Here is a 15,436-nt window from a genome sequence, read left to right on the forward strand (position 1 = left end):
GACTTTTTATCTTTGCTAAAAATTTTAATCTTTTGTAATTACATCTACAGGATGCTCAAGAATTCTCCAAGCTTTTTATGTCGTTGTTAGAAGACACACTGTCAAAACAGAACAATCCAGATGTACAGAATAATTATCCAGCAGCAGTTCTGTGGACAGTATGCCTATGTCACAGTGTGAGTGTACTGGAATCTATTGCTGAACTTTGGTTAGGCTGCAGAATTTTTCAGATATTTTTCAGTCTAAAGTATATCAGTAAAGAAATTTCAGCAGAGAAATGGAGAAACTGAAACTGGTAACCTGTGTTCCCCTTTTGTTGCTGGAAGTGCATGTTCTTTAGTGACGAGTGAGCTTAGCTGATTTGATGTATTTCAATTCAAGAATATAATTTTTAAAGAGTAGATTATTGTTTCAGTGCTAATCAATGTCTCTTTCATAGCCATCTCCTGCAGAATATTAACAAAATGCACCTTGTGATAAAAAATGTAACCTTTAATTCGTGAGGGTTTGATTCAGATAAGGGGAAAAGAAGTCGGTTTGTACCATTTTAAACATACAGAATAGAGGATGTTTTGATCCCTGTCATACACTTATTTGGAACATTACTCTAACTGTAACTAGCACTCAACTGATTATCTGACCTCACCAATATCCTGTAACATTGTCCAAAGGTTAGGCAGAATGGTTAATTATCTGCGTTGCACATTTCTGTGCTGGAATTCCTTCCTGTTTGTTAGCAAAGTAAGAAATGTCTGCTTCCTATTTGTGAACTTGATATTTTGCCCAGAGTCAGGATTTCAGAAAGACCATTGTTACAGTCAGGTGAGGAGGGGCCAAAGGGCTTCCTCTTTTTCCTTTCCTTGTTTGGACCACAACAGATTTAATTCTTAAAGTGGATGTACTAGGCCAATTCAGGCAGTTGTTATAATTACTTACTTACAATGATCATAAGAACCAATTGGACAGGTTTCTTGAGTTAACAAAGTAAAAGATTAACTTTATTGTACTTAAACCGAATTAATAAAAATAATAAACAACACGCCAACTTTTACTCTCTCACACACTCTGGAGGTTTACATGCACACAAATAGTTACAGAAGGGGAAAGGTAGATTGGTTGAGTTGCAAGCCCATAGAAAAAAAGGGGTATACAGTCTGTGGCGTTTGGTGATTGGCTGGCTTCTGGCTGAATTCGGTGGTCCTGAGGTTTTTAGTTTGAAGAGGTAGATGACTGTTCAGTGGGTCCCTTGGACACAGCGATGCAGATAATTTCCCTCCACAGGGTTTCTGATTGTAGCCGAGCATGCAAAGGTGGTCATTCAACAGGCAGGATTTGAAAGCTTTCAAGCTGAGGGGGGGAGACAGAGACCCTACTTGGGTCTGCTTTTGTCAGAATCCAGCTGCTTCTCCCTCTCTGCTGCAGAAAGCCACAAGCTTAAACCACAGATGTGGAGGGGCTTGTCACATGACAGTCACTCAGTCATTCAAACATAGCATTTAGCAGTACTTCTCTCTTGCTAAAAAGAACAGGTAGTTCCTTTAAACTTCCTGGGTCTTGCTTCATGCTGGGGCATGAGCAGATATTTCATTTCCCTCTTCGCAAGCATTGCAGTGTAGGATACAGTGTTGCAAATTAGGTAGCCATCTTAAAACTGCCAGCAAAGTCATCCTTTTTTAGCCGGTCGTCTTAAAATATTTTAAAAAAAATTCGGACCACCAATCAGTGGATTAAAGAAATTATTATTCAGCACAGCACATTGGCGAAAACCATATTGCTACATTAGCTAATCTTCCTTGGTTTCAGTAAAAATGACACGTGAAATGCGCACCCCTTTTGAGAACACAAAACAGAATGCAATGTTGCAAACAAAAGATTTCAAAAATGGTGGTGATACAAACCAACTGATTCCAGACTACTAAACTGTGTCAGTCACTTATTAGGGATAAAATCAAATAGCTTACTGCCTGGGATATTTCAGTCCTATCATCAGCAAACATTCTTCTGTGTGGTTAAAAAAAACCGCACAGAAAATGGTGGAAGCGCTTGGCAGGTTCTGATGATGAATCCACACCTGAAATATCAACTTCTCCATTCTCTCGACAGTTGCTACATAAGAACATAAATAGGAGCAGGAGTAGGCCATATGGCCCCTCGAGCCTGCTCCACCATTCAGTAAGATCATTGTTGATCATATCTTGGCCTTAACGCCACTTTTTAGCCTGTTCTCTATAATCCTTGACTCCCCTATAGTTCGAGAATCTGCCCCTCTCAGTCTTGAATATGAATGACCCAGCCTCCACAGCTCTCGGGTAGAGAATTCTTAAGATTCACAATCCTCTGAGAGAAGAAATTCTTCCTCATCACTGTCTTAAATGAGTGACTCTTTATTCTGAAACTATGTCCTCTGGTTCTAGATTGCCCACTAGGGGAAACATCCTCTCAGCATCTACCCTGTCCCCTCAATCTTGTACGGTTCAATAAGATCACCTCTCATTTTTCAAAATTCCAGTGGGTATAGGCCCAACCTGCTCAGCCTTCCCTCATACGACAACACATTCGTTCCAGGAATCAATCTACTGAACCACCTTTGACCTGCCTCCAATGCAAGTATAATCCTTCTTAAGTAAGGAGACCAGAACTGTACGCAGAACTCTAGGTGTGGTCTCACCAATTCCCTGTGCAGTTTGTAGCAAGTCTTCCCTACTTGTGTACTCCATCTCCCTTGCAATAAAGGCCAACATTCCATTCGTTTCCACTTTAGCCAATTCTATCCTGGTACCTTTGTAATTGCCTTTATTTAAGTTTAAGACACTAGTTTCAGACCCAAGTTTCTCACCCTCAAACTGAATGTGAAATTCATCGTTATGATCACTCTTCCCTAGAGAATCCTTTACTGTGAGGTCATTAATTAATCCTGTCTCATTACACATTACTAGATCTAAAATAGCCTGTTCCCTGGTTGGTTCTACATGTATCATTCTAAAAAACTGTCCTGAATACACAATATGAACTTGTCCTCATGACCACCTTTGCCAATTTGATTTGTCCAATCTATATGAAGATTAAAGTTGCCCACAATTATTGCAGTACCTTTCTTATAAGTCCCCATTATTTCTTGATTTATACTCTGTCCTACAGTGTGGCTACTGTTAGGGGGCCTATAGACTACTCCCAACAGTGACATCTTTCCTTTACCATTTCTTAACTCCACCCAAACTAATTCTACATCTTGATCTTCCAAGCCAAGATTGTCTCGCAACTGTACCAATCTCATCCTTTATTAGCAGTTAACCCACCTCCTTTTCCTTTCTGCCTATCCTTCCGAAATGTCAAATACCCCTGAATATTAAGTTCCCAGCCTTAATGACCTTGCAACCACCGATCTGTAATGGCTATCAGATCATACCCATTTATTTCTTTTGTGCCATCAATGCATCTATATCTTGTTTTGAATGCTGTCTGCTTGCATTCGTAACAAAAGTCTTTAATGTTGTCTTTTTACCATTTTTCCCTGCTCTGATCCTATTTGCTGATACACTCTTAATTTTGTATGCTCTGTCCCTTTCTGTCATGCTCTGGTTGTCATTACCTATACCACTACCCTGCACTGTTGCCTTGTCCGTTCTCTTCTGGTTTCTAAATTTCCCCTTACTCGAATCCCAATTATTTAGTTTAAAGCCCAGTCTGCAGCCCTAGTTATTCAACTTGTCAGGGCATTGATCCCAGCACGATTCAAGTGAAGCCCTCACAGTGGAACAGCTCCCCTTTTCCGCAGTCCTGTGCCAGTGTCCCAGGAATTGAAACCCATTTCTCCTGCACCAATCTTTGAGCCAAACATGCAAAACTCTGATCTTATTGACCCTAAGCCAATTTGCTGGTGGCTCAGGTAGTAATTCGGAGATTATTACCTTTTGTGGTTCTTTTTAATTTAGCCCCTAGCTGCTCATACTCCCTCAGCAGAACCTCATAGGTATCGACGACATAGGACTGTGTGGACCACAACAACTGGATCTTTACCCTCTCCCTCCAAGTTCGTCTCCAGCCCCAAAGAGATGTCCTTAGCCCTATCATCGAGCAGGCAACATAGCCTTCAGGATTCGGCTGCAGAGGACAGTATCTGTCCCCCTATCCATACTGTCCCCTACCGCTACCACATTCCTTTTACTCCCCGCAACTTGAATGGTCCCTTATACCATGGTGCAGTGGTCAGTTTGCTCATCCTCCCTGCAGCATCTGCTGTCATCCACACAGACTGCACGAACCTCGTCCCTGTTGGACAAGTGCAAGGGCTGAGACTCCTCCAGTGCTACCTTCTGGATTCCCATACCTGCCTCACTCGTAGTCACACCCTCCCGTTCCTGACCACAGATCATATCTGAAGTACTGAACCTAAGAGTGTGACTACGTCCTGGAACAAAGTGCTCAGGTAACTTTCTCCCTTGCTGATGCATTGCAGTGTCCAAAGCTGAGACTTCAGCTCATCAACTCTGAACCAAAGTTCCTCGAGCTGCAGACACTTACTGCAGGTGTGCTTGCTGTGTATTCACACTGGTGTCTACCAGCTTCCACATTCTACAGCTGCAGCACATCATCTGCCCTGGTATCTCTATTTTATTTAACTAATTAGGTTTTCAAATTTTGAAAAATCGCTCCATTATCTGCAGTTTATAATTAATAATGTGTCCCCAAGGGCACATTATACAGCGAGCCCGTCACTGGTATCAGACCCATCGGCCGTCCATGTCTCCACTTTAAAGATGTCTGCAAACGCGACATGAAGTCCTGTGACATTGTTCACAAGTCTTGGGAGTCGGTTGCCAGCGATCGCCAGAGCTGGCGGGCAGCCATAAAGGCGGGGCTAAAGTGTGGCGAGTCAAAGCGACTTAGCAGTTGGCAGGAAAAAAGACAAGCGCAAGGGGAGAGCCAACTGTGTAACAGTCCCGACAACCAATTTTATCTGCAGCACCAGTGGAAGAGTCTGTCACTCTAGATTTGGCCTTTATAGCCACTCCAGGCGCTGCTTCACAAACCACTGACCACCTCCAGGCGCTTACCCATTGTCTCTCGAGACAAGGAGGCCAAAGAAGATAATTAAAGTAATCTTGTTTAATTAATTTTAGTTATATGCTTTAGGTCTTTATTGCAACTTGGCCAGCAGTCCTAATTTAATCTTATTTGTTTAGAGCTGATTTGTATGCCGAGTGACCTGCTTAAATGTTTCCACCATTTGCAGTCTTTTTTGCCTTTTGTTAATACTCTTCCATGGGTATCGTTAACCATTCCTTGAGGTTCATCCTCCCTGATTGAGTCTGATTCTGGGCTTTGAATCCCTCACATTAGTATTTCTGCTGTGGTAGTATGTTTTATTGTCCCACCTTCAGGCATTGAGGCAGCAATTTTGAATGTTGTTCTAACTGTGACAGCTGGAGAATTTAGATCAAGCCTCCTGGGACCAAAGATGATGTATTTTATATGTGGACAGTTTTAACACTGTCCAACTTCATAGGCTGGTTTTGAACTCAGCGCTGTGAGCTCCTTCTTTGAAAGATCTGTCTCTTGGATCAGGTTAGTTCCATTGTTAATCACTCTCTTGAATCAGAAGGTTCTGGCTTCAAGCCCCATTCCAGAACTTATGCACATATTCTAGGATGACTTCAATGTGGTATTGAAAATATGAATTTAATACAAAGGAGTGTCAGGTGATGCATTTTGGGAGAAGAGATAGGGAAAGGCAATATAAACTTAATGGTACAGTTCCAAATTGTTTGGGGGTACATAGGGACCTGGGGTTCATGTGCATAAATCTTTGAAGGAGGCTGGACATACTGAGAGTAGTTAGCAAAGCATATGGATCTTGGGCTTCATTAATCGAGGTATTGTGTACAAAAGCCAGGAAGTTATGCTGAACCTGTATAAAGCTCTGTCTTGGCTGCAACTAAGAGTATTGTGTCCAGTTCTGGGCACCACATTTTGTGAAGGATGTGAAGACCCTACAGAGGGTGCAGAGGATGATTCTAGAATGATTCCAGGGATGAGGGATTTTAGTTACACGGTTAGGTTAGGGAAGTTGGGGTAGTTCGCCTTGGAGCAAAAGAAATTGAAGGGAGATTTGTTAGAGGTGTACAAGTTTAGATGAGGTGGACAAAAAAAACCTGTTCCATTTAGCTGATGGTACAAGGTATAGGGACACAGATTTAAAGATTTGGCAGGGGGGAATGTGAGGAAGAACATTTTTAAACGGCAAGTTATAATGAGCTGGAACTCGCTGCTTCCGAGGGTGGTAGAAGTGGAGGTGATCAAGATTTCAAAAGGCAACTGGATGGGCACTTGAGGGAAATAAACTTGCAGGGCTATGGGGGTAGAACAGTGTAATGGGACTGTTTGGATTGCTCTACAGAGAGCTACGTATATTAATACACAAGGCCTTGTTCTTCGTAGATAGAAAGAACATTTACACACATTGCGCCTCTTTCAGCTAAACAAAATAAGTAACAGTCATTCGCTGATTCATTCCTCTGGTCAAGGCATTGCCCTATCAGAGTCAAGCTGCGTGGTTTAAATTTCAAACAAAGCTTGGCAGTTAACAGTCAGTCACCATAAACTGATGCATTCTCCATGGCAACGCTTGATCCAGAGTCCACTTGCCAACCAATCAGTACTCTCTTCTCATTCAATATAAATTTGTTGCTTTCCCTTACACTGGTATTTTTGGGAATTGTCCTGATGAGTGCAAGATGAAAAGCTTCGGCAAAATGTCTCCATTTTGAGCAATATTTTGTAAAGTGAAACTAATGGTCCAAATTGTGCTGTCAAAATAATGGCGAGCTAACAGCCTCCTCCATTTATGTACAGATAGTACAACTTCAGGCAAGGGGCAGACATGCATGTTGAAATGGGATTATCCAGAAGTTGCTGTCCGAATTGTGCCACTCCGTTAACTTCACAGAAACAGCATTTTTGCTGTCTAGATCACCATTGACATGCATTGAATGTCGAAGTAGCTGTATTTGCACCTTAGATACAATCTAAACTTTCCATAGAAAATTGAGTCTTGACATTTCATGTGAGTTCCCTTTTAACAATGTGATAATTGGTAATTACTGCCGGTCAACCTTTCTGGGACTGAAAATTAACCGTTAGAAGTGTGGAGTCTCATTCCTTCCACTATTAATTGTTGGAGATTTAAGTTTAAAGTTTACTTTTTTAAAAACATTTCTTTGTCTTTATTTTTCTCTTAATCCAATCTTTCTTCCCCTCTCCATGTTTCTCCTTCTATGCTTGATTTGATGTTGAATTCATCCACTCTGCACTTCCTACTCGGTCCTTGTGCTGTTTATTTCTCAGTCCTTATATCTGATAGGGAAACAAACTGCTGAAGGTGATGCACAGTTTACTTGGGGCCTATTTCCCTCAGTGCATCATTATCAACTTGCGCTTTCAGCAACTTGGCGTGCAAAAACTTTAAACATGCAGGTGCATGTCTAACTACCCCACTGCAGAAAAATCTGGGTCATTATGTCTCATCTTTGTTTCTGGTACATGATAGTTAAACTAGTGATGTTAACTTCAATTTAGAATTTGTCATTTATCACATAAAATGTAATTATAAATTAACATGGGATTTTTCAAAAAATATATTGGTCCCGTTGAATTGAACAAAGTTTTGTTTTATTTCCATGATGAAGAAAGGTATAATAAATTCTTTACTTATCCCAGTTCTTACTTTCCTGTCAGAGTTTAAGTAGTGTTATGAACAAATTATGACATGCATTGGTGCAAACCAGTAAATAGGTGTGCAGTATCCACTGTCAAGTACCGTTTGTCTGGTAACGGATCAAGGCCATTCCATTTCATCAATAATGAAGAAAGGCATCAATAATTATACATACTTTGTATGTCGAGCCTCCTTTCTCCACTTGAACTTGATCTTTAATAGGCAGTTGAGGTGGAGCTTTCCGTTGTACTATCTCATCATAGAACCATGGAAAAGTTACGGCACAGAAAGAGGCCATTCAGCTCATCGTGTCTGCGCCGGCTGAAAAAACTAGCCACCCAATCTAATCCCACCTTCCAGCGCCTGGTCATAGCCTTGCATGCCCAGGTACCTTTCAAATGAGTTGAGTGTTTCTGCCGATCCGGGCAGTGAATTCCAGACACCCACTATCCTCTAGGTGAAAAAGTTTTTCCTCATGCCCCCTCTAATCCTTCTACCGATCATCTTAAATCTCTGCCACCTGGTAATTAATCCGCTAGGGGAAACTGGTCTTTCCTGTCAATCTAGGCCCCTTGTAATTTTGTACACCTCAATTAAGTCATCCTCAGCCCCCTCTGTTCTAAGGAAAACAACCCTTGCCTATCCAATCTTTCCTCATAGCTGCAGCCTTCAAGCCCTGGCAACATTCTTGTAAATCTCCTCTACTCTGTCCAGAGCAATTATGTCCTTCCTGTAATGTGGTGACCAGAACTGTACGCAATACTCCAGCTATGGCCTAACCAGCGTTTTATACAGTTCCAGCATTACATCCCTGCTTTTGGAATCTACACCTCGGCCAATAAAGGAAAGCATTCCAAATGCCTTCTTCACTTTATCTACCTGTCCTGCCACCTTCAGGGACCTGTTGACGTGCACTTCAAGGTGTCTCATTTCCTCTACCCCTCTCCATATCCTCCCGTTTATTGTGTATTCCTTGCTTTGTTTGCCCTCCCCAGATGCATTACCTCACACTTCTCTGGATTGAATTCCATTTGCCACTTTTCCACCCACTCAACCAAACCACTGATATCTTTCTGGGGTCTACAGCTATCTTCTTCACTATCAACTACATGGCTAATTTTTGTGTCATCTGCAAATTTCCCAATTATGCCTCCCACATTTAAGTCCAAATCGTTAATATATACCACAAATGCCAAGGGACCTTACACTGAGCCCTTTGGAACAACACTGGAAACTGCCTTCCATTCACAACATATTAATGATTTGGACTTAAAATGTGGGAGGCATGATTGGGAAATTTCCTGATGACACAAAAATTGGTCATGTAGTTGATAGTGAAGAGGATGGCTGTAGACCCCAGAAAGATATCAGTGGTTTGGTTGAGTGGGCGGAAAAGTGGCAAATGGAATTCAATCCGGAGAAGTGTGAGGTAATGCCCTTGGGGAGGGCAAATAAAGCAAGGGAATACACAATAAACGGGAGGATATTGAGAGGGGTAGCAGAAGTGAGACACCTTGGAGTGCATGTCCACAGGTCCCTGAAGGTGACAGTACGGGTGGATAAAGTGGTGATGAAGGCATATGGAATGCTTTCCTTTATTGGCCAAGGTATAGAATACAAAAACAGAACGTAATGCAGGAACTGTATAAAACGCTGGTTTGGCCACAGTTGGAGTATTGCGTACAGGTCTGGTCGCCACATTACAGGAAGGACATAGTTGCTCTGGAGAGAGTGCAGAGTAGAGTTACAAGAATGTTGCCAGGGCTTGAAAGTTGCAGTTATGAGGAAAGATTGGATAGGCTAGGGTCATTTTCATTGGAACAGAGGAGGCTGAGGGGTGACTTAATTGAGGTGTACAAGATTATGAGAGGCCTAGATAGAGTAGACAGGAAGGACCTGTTTCCCCAAGCAGAGAGGTCAATTACGAGGGGGGCACAGATTTGAGGTGATTGGTAGAAGGTTTAGAGGGGAGATGAGGAGGGTGGTGGGTGTCTGGAATTCACTGCCAGGAATGGTGGCTGAGGCAGAAACCCTCAATTCTTCTAAAATTTACCTGGACATGCACCTGAAATGTACTAACCTGCAAGTATATGGACCAGGTGCTGGAAGGTGGAATTAGATTGGGCGGCTAGTTTTCAGCCGACACAGACACAATGGGCTGAATGGCCTCCTTCTGTGCTGTAATTTTTCTATGGTTCTATCCATCGACCATTACCTTTTGTTTCCTGTCACTGTGCCAATTTTGGTTCCAACTTGCCACATTCCCCTGTAGCCCATGGGCTTTTACTTTTCTGACCAGTCTGCCATGTGGGACCTTGTCAAATGCCTTACTAAAATCCATGTAGACAATCCATGTAGTTCAACAGTCTGGGAGACAATCCATCCGGCCATGGTGATTTATCCATTTTCAAGGATGTCACACCCTCTAGTACTTCCTCTCTCATTATGCTTATCGTATCTAATATTTCGCACTTCTCTTTAACTACAGTGTCTGCATCATCCCTCTCCTTTGTGAAGACAGAGACCATGTACTCATTGAGAATCCTGCCCACATCTCTGCATCCTTGCATAAGTTCCCTTGTACATCTCTGATAGGTCCTACCCTTTCCTTAGTTATCTTCTTGCTCTTAATGTACTGATGAAACATCTTTGCATTTTCCTTAATTTTACCTGCCAATATTTTTTCATGTCCTCTCTTTGCTTTCCTAATTTCCTTTTTTACTTCACCCCAGCAATTTCTATACTCCTCAAGGCTTTCTAAAGTATTACGTTTTTTGTGACTGTCATAAGCTTTTTTCCTGCTTTATTTAACCCTGAATGCTTCTAATTAACTGGGGGCTCTAGATTTGGCAGTACCACTCTTTGTCTTTGTGGGGACATGTCTACACTGTGCCTGTAGAATCTCGCTTTTGAATGCCTCCCACTGGTTTGCCACTGATTTTCCTTCAAGTAGCTGTATCCAGTCCAGTTTTGCTAGATCACCTCTCAGTTTTGTAAAATTTGCCTTCCCCTAATTTAGAACTTTTACTCCTGTTCTATCCTTGTCCTTTTCCAAAATAATGCTAAATCTAACTGTATTATGGAAACTATCTCCAAAATGGTTACCCACTGCTACTTCATCCACTTGCCCAGCTTCATTACTGAAGACTAAATCTAGAATTGTGCCCTCTCTCGTTGGGCTTGTTACGTGCTGGCTAAAAACGTTCTCTTGAATGCAGTTCAAGAATTTTGTGCCCTCTGTGCCCTTCACACTGTTTGTATCCCAGTTGATATTGGGGTAGTTGAAATCCCCCAACTATTATTGCCCTATAGTTTTTGCACTCAGAAATTAGCTTACATATTCTTCTATCTCCCTCTCGCTATTTGGGGGTCGATACTACACTCCTCGTAGTGTAGCTGTCCCTTTTTTATTTCTGAACTCCAACCCATATGGCCTCATTTGATGATTCATTTAGCATATCATCCTTCCACACAGCTGTAATTGATTCTTTAACTGGTAACGCTACAGCCCCTCCTTTTTTAACCCGCCTCTATCCTGCCTGAAAACTCTATCCAGGGATGTTGATCTGCCATTTTTGCCCCTCTTTCAACCAAGTTTCCATTATAGCAATGATATGCTGCCACGTGTCTATCTGTGCCCTCAGCTCATCAGCTTTATTTACTGTACTTGCAATTAAATAAGTACCTTTTAACACTGCTAAATTCCTGTGCTGCACTCTTTTTAACCTTTGCTTCTTCTGTCTTGCAGAGTCACTCACTAATTTTCTGCCTCCCGTTCCCTGCCCTGAATTTGTCTTATCTGAAACTGCCCTCAGGTTCCCATCCCCCTGCCAATCTAGTTTAAACCATCCCAAAAGCACTAACAAACCTTCCTGAAGGATACTCGTCCCGATCCTGTTCAGGTGTAAACTGTCTGGCTTGTATACGTCCCACCTTCACCAGAACTGGTCCCAATGCCCCAGAAATCTGAAGCTCTCCCTCCTGCACCATCTCTCCAACCACACATTCATCTGGTGTATTCTGCTATTTTTATACTCACTAGCACGTGGCCTTGGGAGTAATCCCGAGATTGCTACCTTTGAGGTCCTACTTGCTAATCTGTTTGCTAATTCCCTAAACTCCCCAGCAGGACCTCATCCATTTTCCTACCTATATCGTTGGTACCAATGTGGACCATGACCTCTGGCTGTGCACCCTCGCCCTCCAGAATGCTCTGTAGCCGCTCGGCGATATCCATGACCTTTGCACCAGGGAGGAATTATGTCTGCGACCATAGAAACGCCTGTCTATTTCCCTAACTATAGAATCCCCTTACACTATTGCTCTCCTGTCTTTTCTCCTCCCTCCCTGCACAGCTGAGCCACCTAGGTGCTCTGGTCATGACTCTCGCTGCACTCTCCAGAGGAACTGCCTCTCTCATCGGTACTCAGAACTGAATACTGGTTAGAAAGTAGGCTGCCATGTGGGGTCTCCTGCACATCCTGCCTTGTCCTCCTTGCCTGTCTGACAACCACCCAGTCCCTCTCTGCCTGTGCTCTCTTAAGCTGCGGGGTGACCACCTCCTGAAACGTGCTATTCACATATCTCTCATCCTCACGAATGCACCTCAGTGACTCCGGTTATGTAGTGGTCCGTTCAGGGATTAGCTTTAATGATGCAGTGCTCGCTTTAATGATGCCGTGCTCACTTTAACTTCCTGTTCAATGTGGGATGCGAAAACGTCTTCCAATTTTCTTTCCCAGTTCCACCACACAGTCATCCTCAAACACTGGCCTTCTGCCCCATTCTCTGGCTTACATCTTGCTGCTCCAACTGCAGCTCCTGAAAAACAAAAGCAGATAGGTACAGAAAATGGCAATATGAACCAGAGCAACACCATGGGAGATCTACTTCACATATCTAATTCTGAGTTGCTTTCTGGCACTTTGCCCACCATATTCTGTTAATAAGGTTCCCATTGTTACAAAACTTGTCCATCTGACTCGATGAGCAATGTCGTAGATACTAAATAGTCGCTTTGATTTCTAAGGAGTTAGCCTTGGCTGAATGGGGTCAAGCCCAATTTTAGAGACTTCAACATGCAATCTAGACTGACACCTCAATACAGTACTAAGGAAACGCACTGTCAGAGGTGCTGTCTTTAACTGAGATATTAAACTTGGGCCCTGTCTGGCTTCTGAGATGGATCTAAAAGATCCAGTGGTTCTATTCAGACTTGAGTCAAGGGGTTTCCTGATCTCTGAGCCAATATTTATCCCCAAACAACATCACTAAAGCAGATTATCTGGTTATTTATTGTGTTGCTGCTTTATGGGATCCTGCTAACGCAAATTGACTGTTTCCCTACACTACAACAATGGGTACAGTTCAGAAGTACTTCTTTGGTTGTAAAGTGCATTGTGATGTCCTATGGTTGTGAAAGGTGGTATACAAATGCAAGTTATTTTTCTTGTATGTTTTGCCTGGGGATCTATGTATCATGAGTTTATTAGTTGCCTCTCGTTTAATGCCATTTTAGCCAGGTTCCATAGACTGTTCCTCTGCCTTTGCCAGTACTATTTTGTGGTTGCTTTCTGGGAGATGCTCAGAGGCAGCCAGGTGTCTTTGTCAAAGTTTCTTTTTCCATTAGTGGTGAAATGCTTAGTTTTAGTCGTTTGGTAATACAGAACTTGAGTATTGCTGAAAATAGAGACATGTTGTCAAAGCTTTTTATCTTGCACTCATCAGGGCTGTCCACAAGAACACCAATGTAAGGGAAAGCAAAAACTCTATACTGTATGAGAAGAGCGTTCTGATTGGTAGAGGTGTTGCCATGGAGAATGCAGCAGTTTATGTGACTGACAGTTAACTGTCAAGCTTTGTTTGAAATTTAAACCAGGCAGCTTGTCTCTGGACAAGGCATTGCCCTGAGGAATGAACCAGCGAATGGCTGTCACTTATCTTGTTTCGCTGAAACAGACGCAATGTGTGTACATGTTCTTTCTGTCTGCTTAGTTTTCACCTTCCATTTCTCCCATGAACAATGAGATTGGGAGATTTCTGTATGAATAGTTATTGTGCATTGGTATACCCATGGTCAGAGCATTTTCAACTGTAATGAAATTACAAATTTTAGTACAATGTTACACTTGTTACAAAAGATTGTGTTGTAATCATTGATGTTTTGTGAAGTTTATTTGGTCAGATTGTGAGTAAATCCTTTATCTTGTAAAGAAATGCATCAGATTTATTTAGATTGATCATGATTCAGCCATTTGAGCCACACACAAACTACAGTGGGGTGATGACCAATGTACTGTCTAATTTTTCTTGTGGGTGGCAAATTTGTGTAAGCGCACAGTAGATAGTTCCCAGAGATCCAGGGTATTACTCTGGGTACATGGGCTCAAATCCCACCACAGCAGAAGGTGGAATTTAAATTTAATAAATCTGGAATTAAAAGCTAGTCCAATGATGGCCATGAAACCATTGTCGATTGTTGTAAAAACCCATCTGGTTCACTAATGTCCTTTAGGGAAGGAAATCTGCTGTCCTTACTTGGTCTGGTCTACATGTGACTCCAGGCCCACAGCAATGTGGTTAACTCTTAAATGCCCTCTGAAATGGCCTAGCAAGCCACTCAGTTGTACCTAACCGCTACGAAGTCAATAAAAAGGAATGAAACCGGACGGACCACCCGGCATCGACCTAGGCACTGGAAACGACAACAGCAAACCCAGCCCTGTCGACCTTGCAAAGTCCTCCTTACTAACATCTGGGAGCTTGTGCCAAAGTTGGGAGAGCTGTCCCACAGACTAGTCAAGCAACAGCCTGACATAGTCATACGCACGGAATCATACCTGACAGACAGTATCCCAGACACTGCAATCACTATGCCTGGGTATGTCCTGTCCCATCGGCAGGACAGAACCACCAGAGGTGGCGGGACAGTGGTCTACAGTAGGGAGGGAGTTGCCCTGGGAGTCCTCAACATTGACTCCGGACCCCATGAAGTCTCATGGCATCAGGTCAAACATGGGCAAGGCAACTCCTACTGATTACCACCTATCACCCTCCCTCAGCTGATGAATCAGTACTCCTCCATGTTGAACACCACTTGGAGGAAGCACTGAGGGTGGCAAGGGCACAAAATGTACTCTGGGTGGGGGACTTCAATGTCCATCACCAAGAGTGGCTTTTTAGCACCACTACTGACCGAGTTGGCCGAGTACTGAAGGATATAGCTGCTAGACTGGATCTGCGGCAGGTGGTGGGGGAACCAACACGAGGGAAAAACATACTTGACCTTGTCCTCGCCAATCTGTCTGCTGCAGATGCTTCTGTCCATGACAGTATTGGTAGGAGTGACCACCGCACAGTCGTTGTGGAGACGAAGTCCCGCCTTCACATTGAGGATACCCTCCATTGTGTTGTGTGGCACTATCACCGTGCTAAATGGGATAGATTTCGAACAGATCTAGCAATGCAAAACTGGGCATCCATGAGGCGCTGTGGACCATCAGCAGCAGCAGAATTGTACTCAACCACAATCTGTAACCTCATGGCCCGGCATATCCCCCACTCTACCATTACCATCAAGCCAGGAGACTAACCCTGGTTCAATGAAGAGTGCAGGAGGGCATGCCAGGAGCAGCACCAGGCATACCTCAAAATGAGGTGTCAACCTGGTGAAGCTACTACCCAGGACTATTTGCATGCCAAACTGCATAAGCAGCATGTAAT

At 43.0% G+C, this 15,436-nt stretch overlaps 1 protein-coding gene across 1 annotated transcript in view; it reads left to right on the plus strand.

The window, feature by feature from the left end:
- Positions 1-46: 46 nt before the first annotated feature.
- LOC137361392 (ubiquitin carboxyl-terminal hydrolase 48-like) overlaps positions 47-15,436 on the plus strand; it is a gene marked incomplete at its 3' end in the record, with an annotated part of 85,748 nt that continues 70,358 nt past the window's right edge. The window contains exon 1 of the mRNA XM_068026264.1: positions 47-176. Within this exon, the coding sequence (XP_067882365.1) occupies positions 121-176 (56 nt within the window). The remainder of the gene's footprint in view (positions 177-15,436) is intronic.

Source organism: Heterodontus francisci, unplaced genomic scaffold (genome assembly GCF_036365525.1).
Source record: "Heterodontus francisci isolate sHetFra1 unplaced genomic scaffold, sHetFra1.hap1 HAP1_SCAFFOLD_1366, whole genome shotgun sequence".
NCBI lineage: Eukaryota > Metazoa > Chordata > Chondrichthyes > Heterodontiformes > Heterodontidae > Heterodontus > Heterodontus francisci.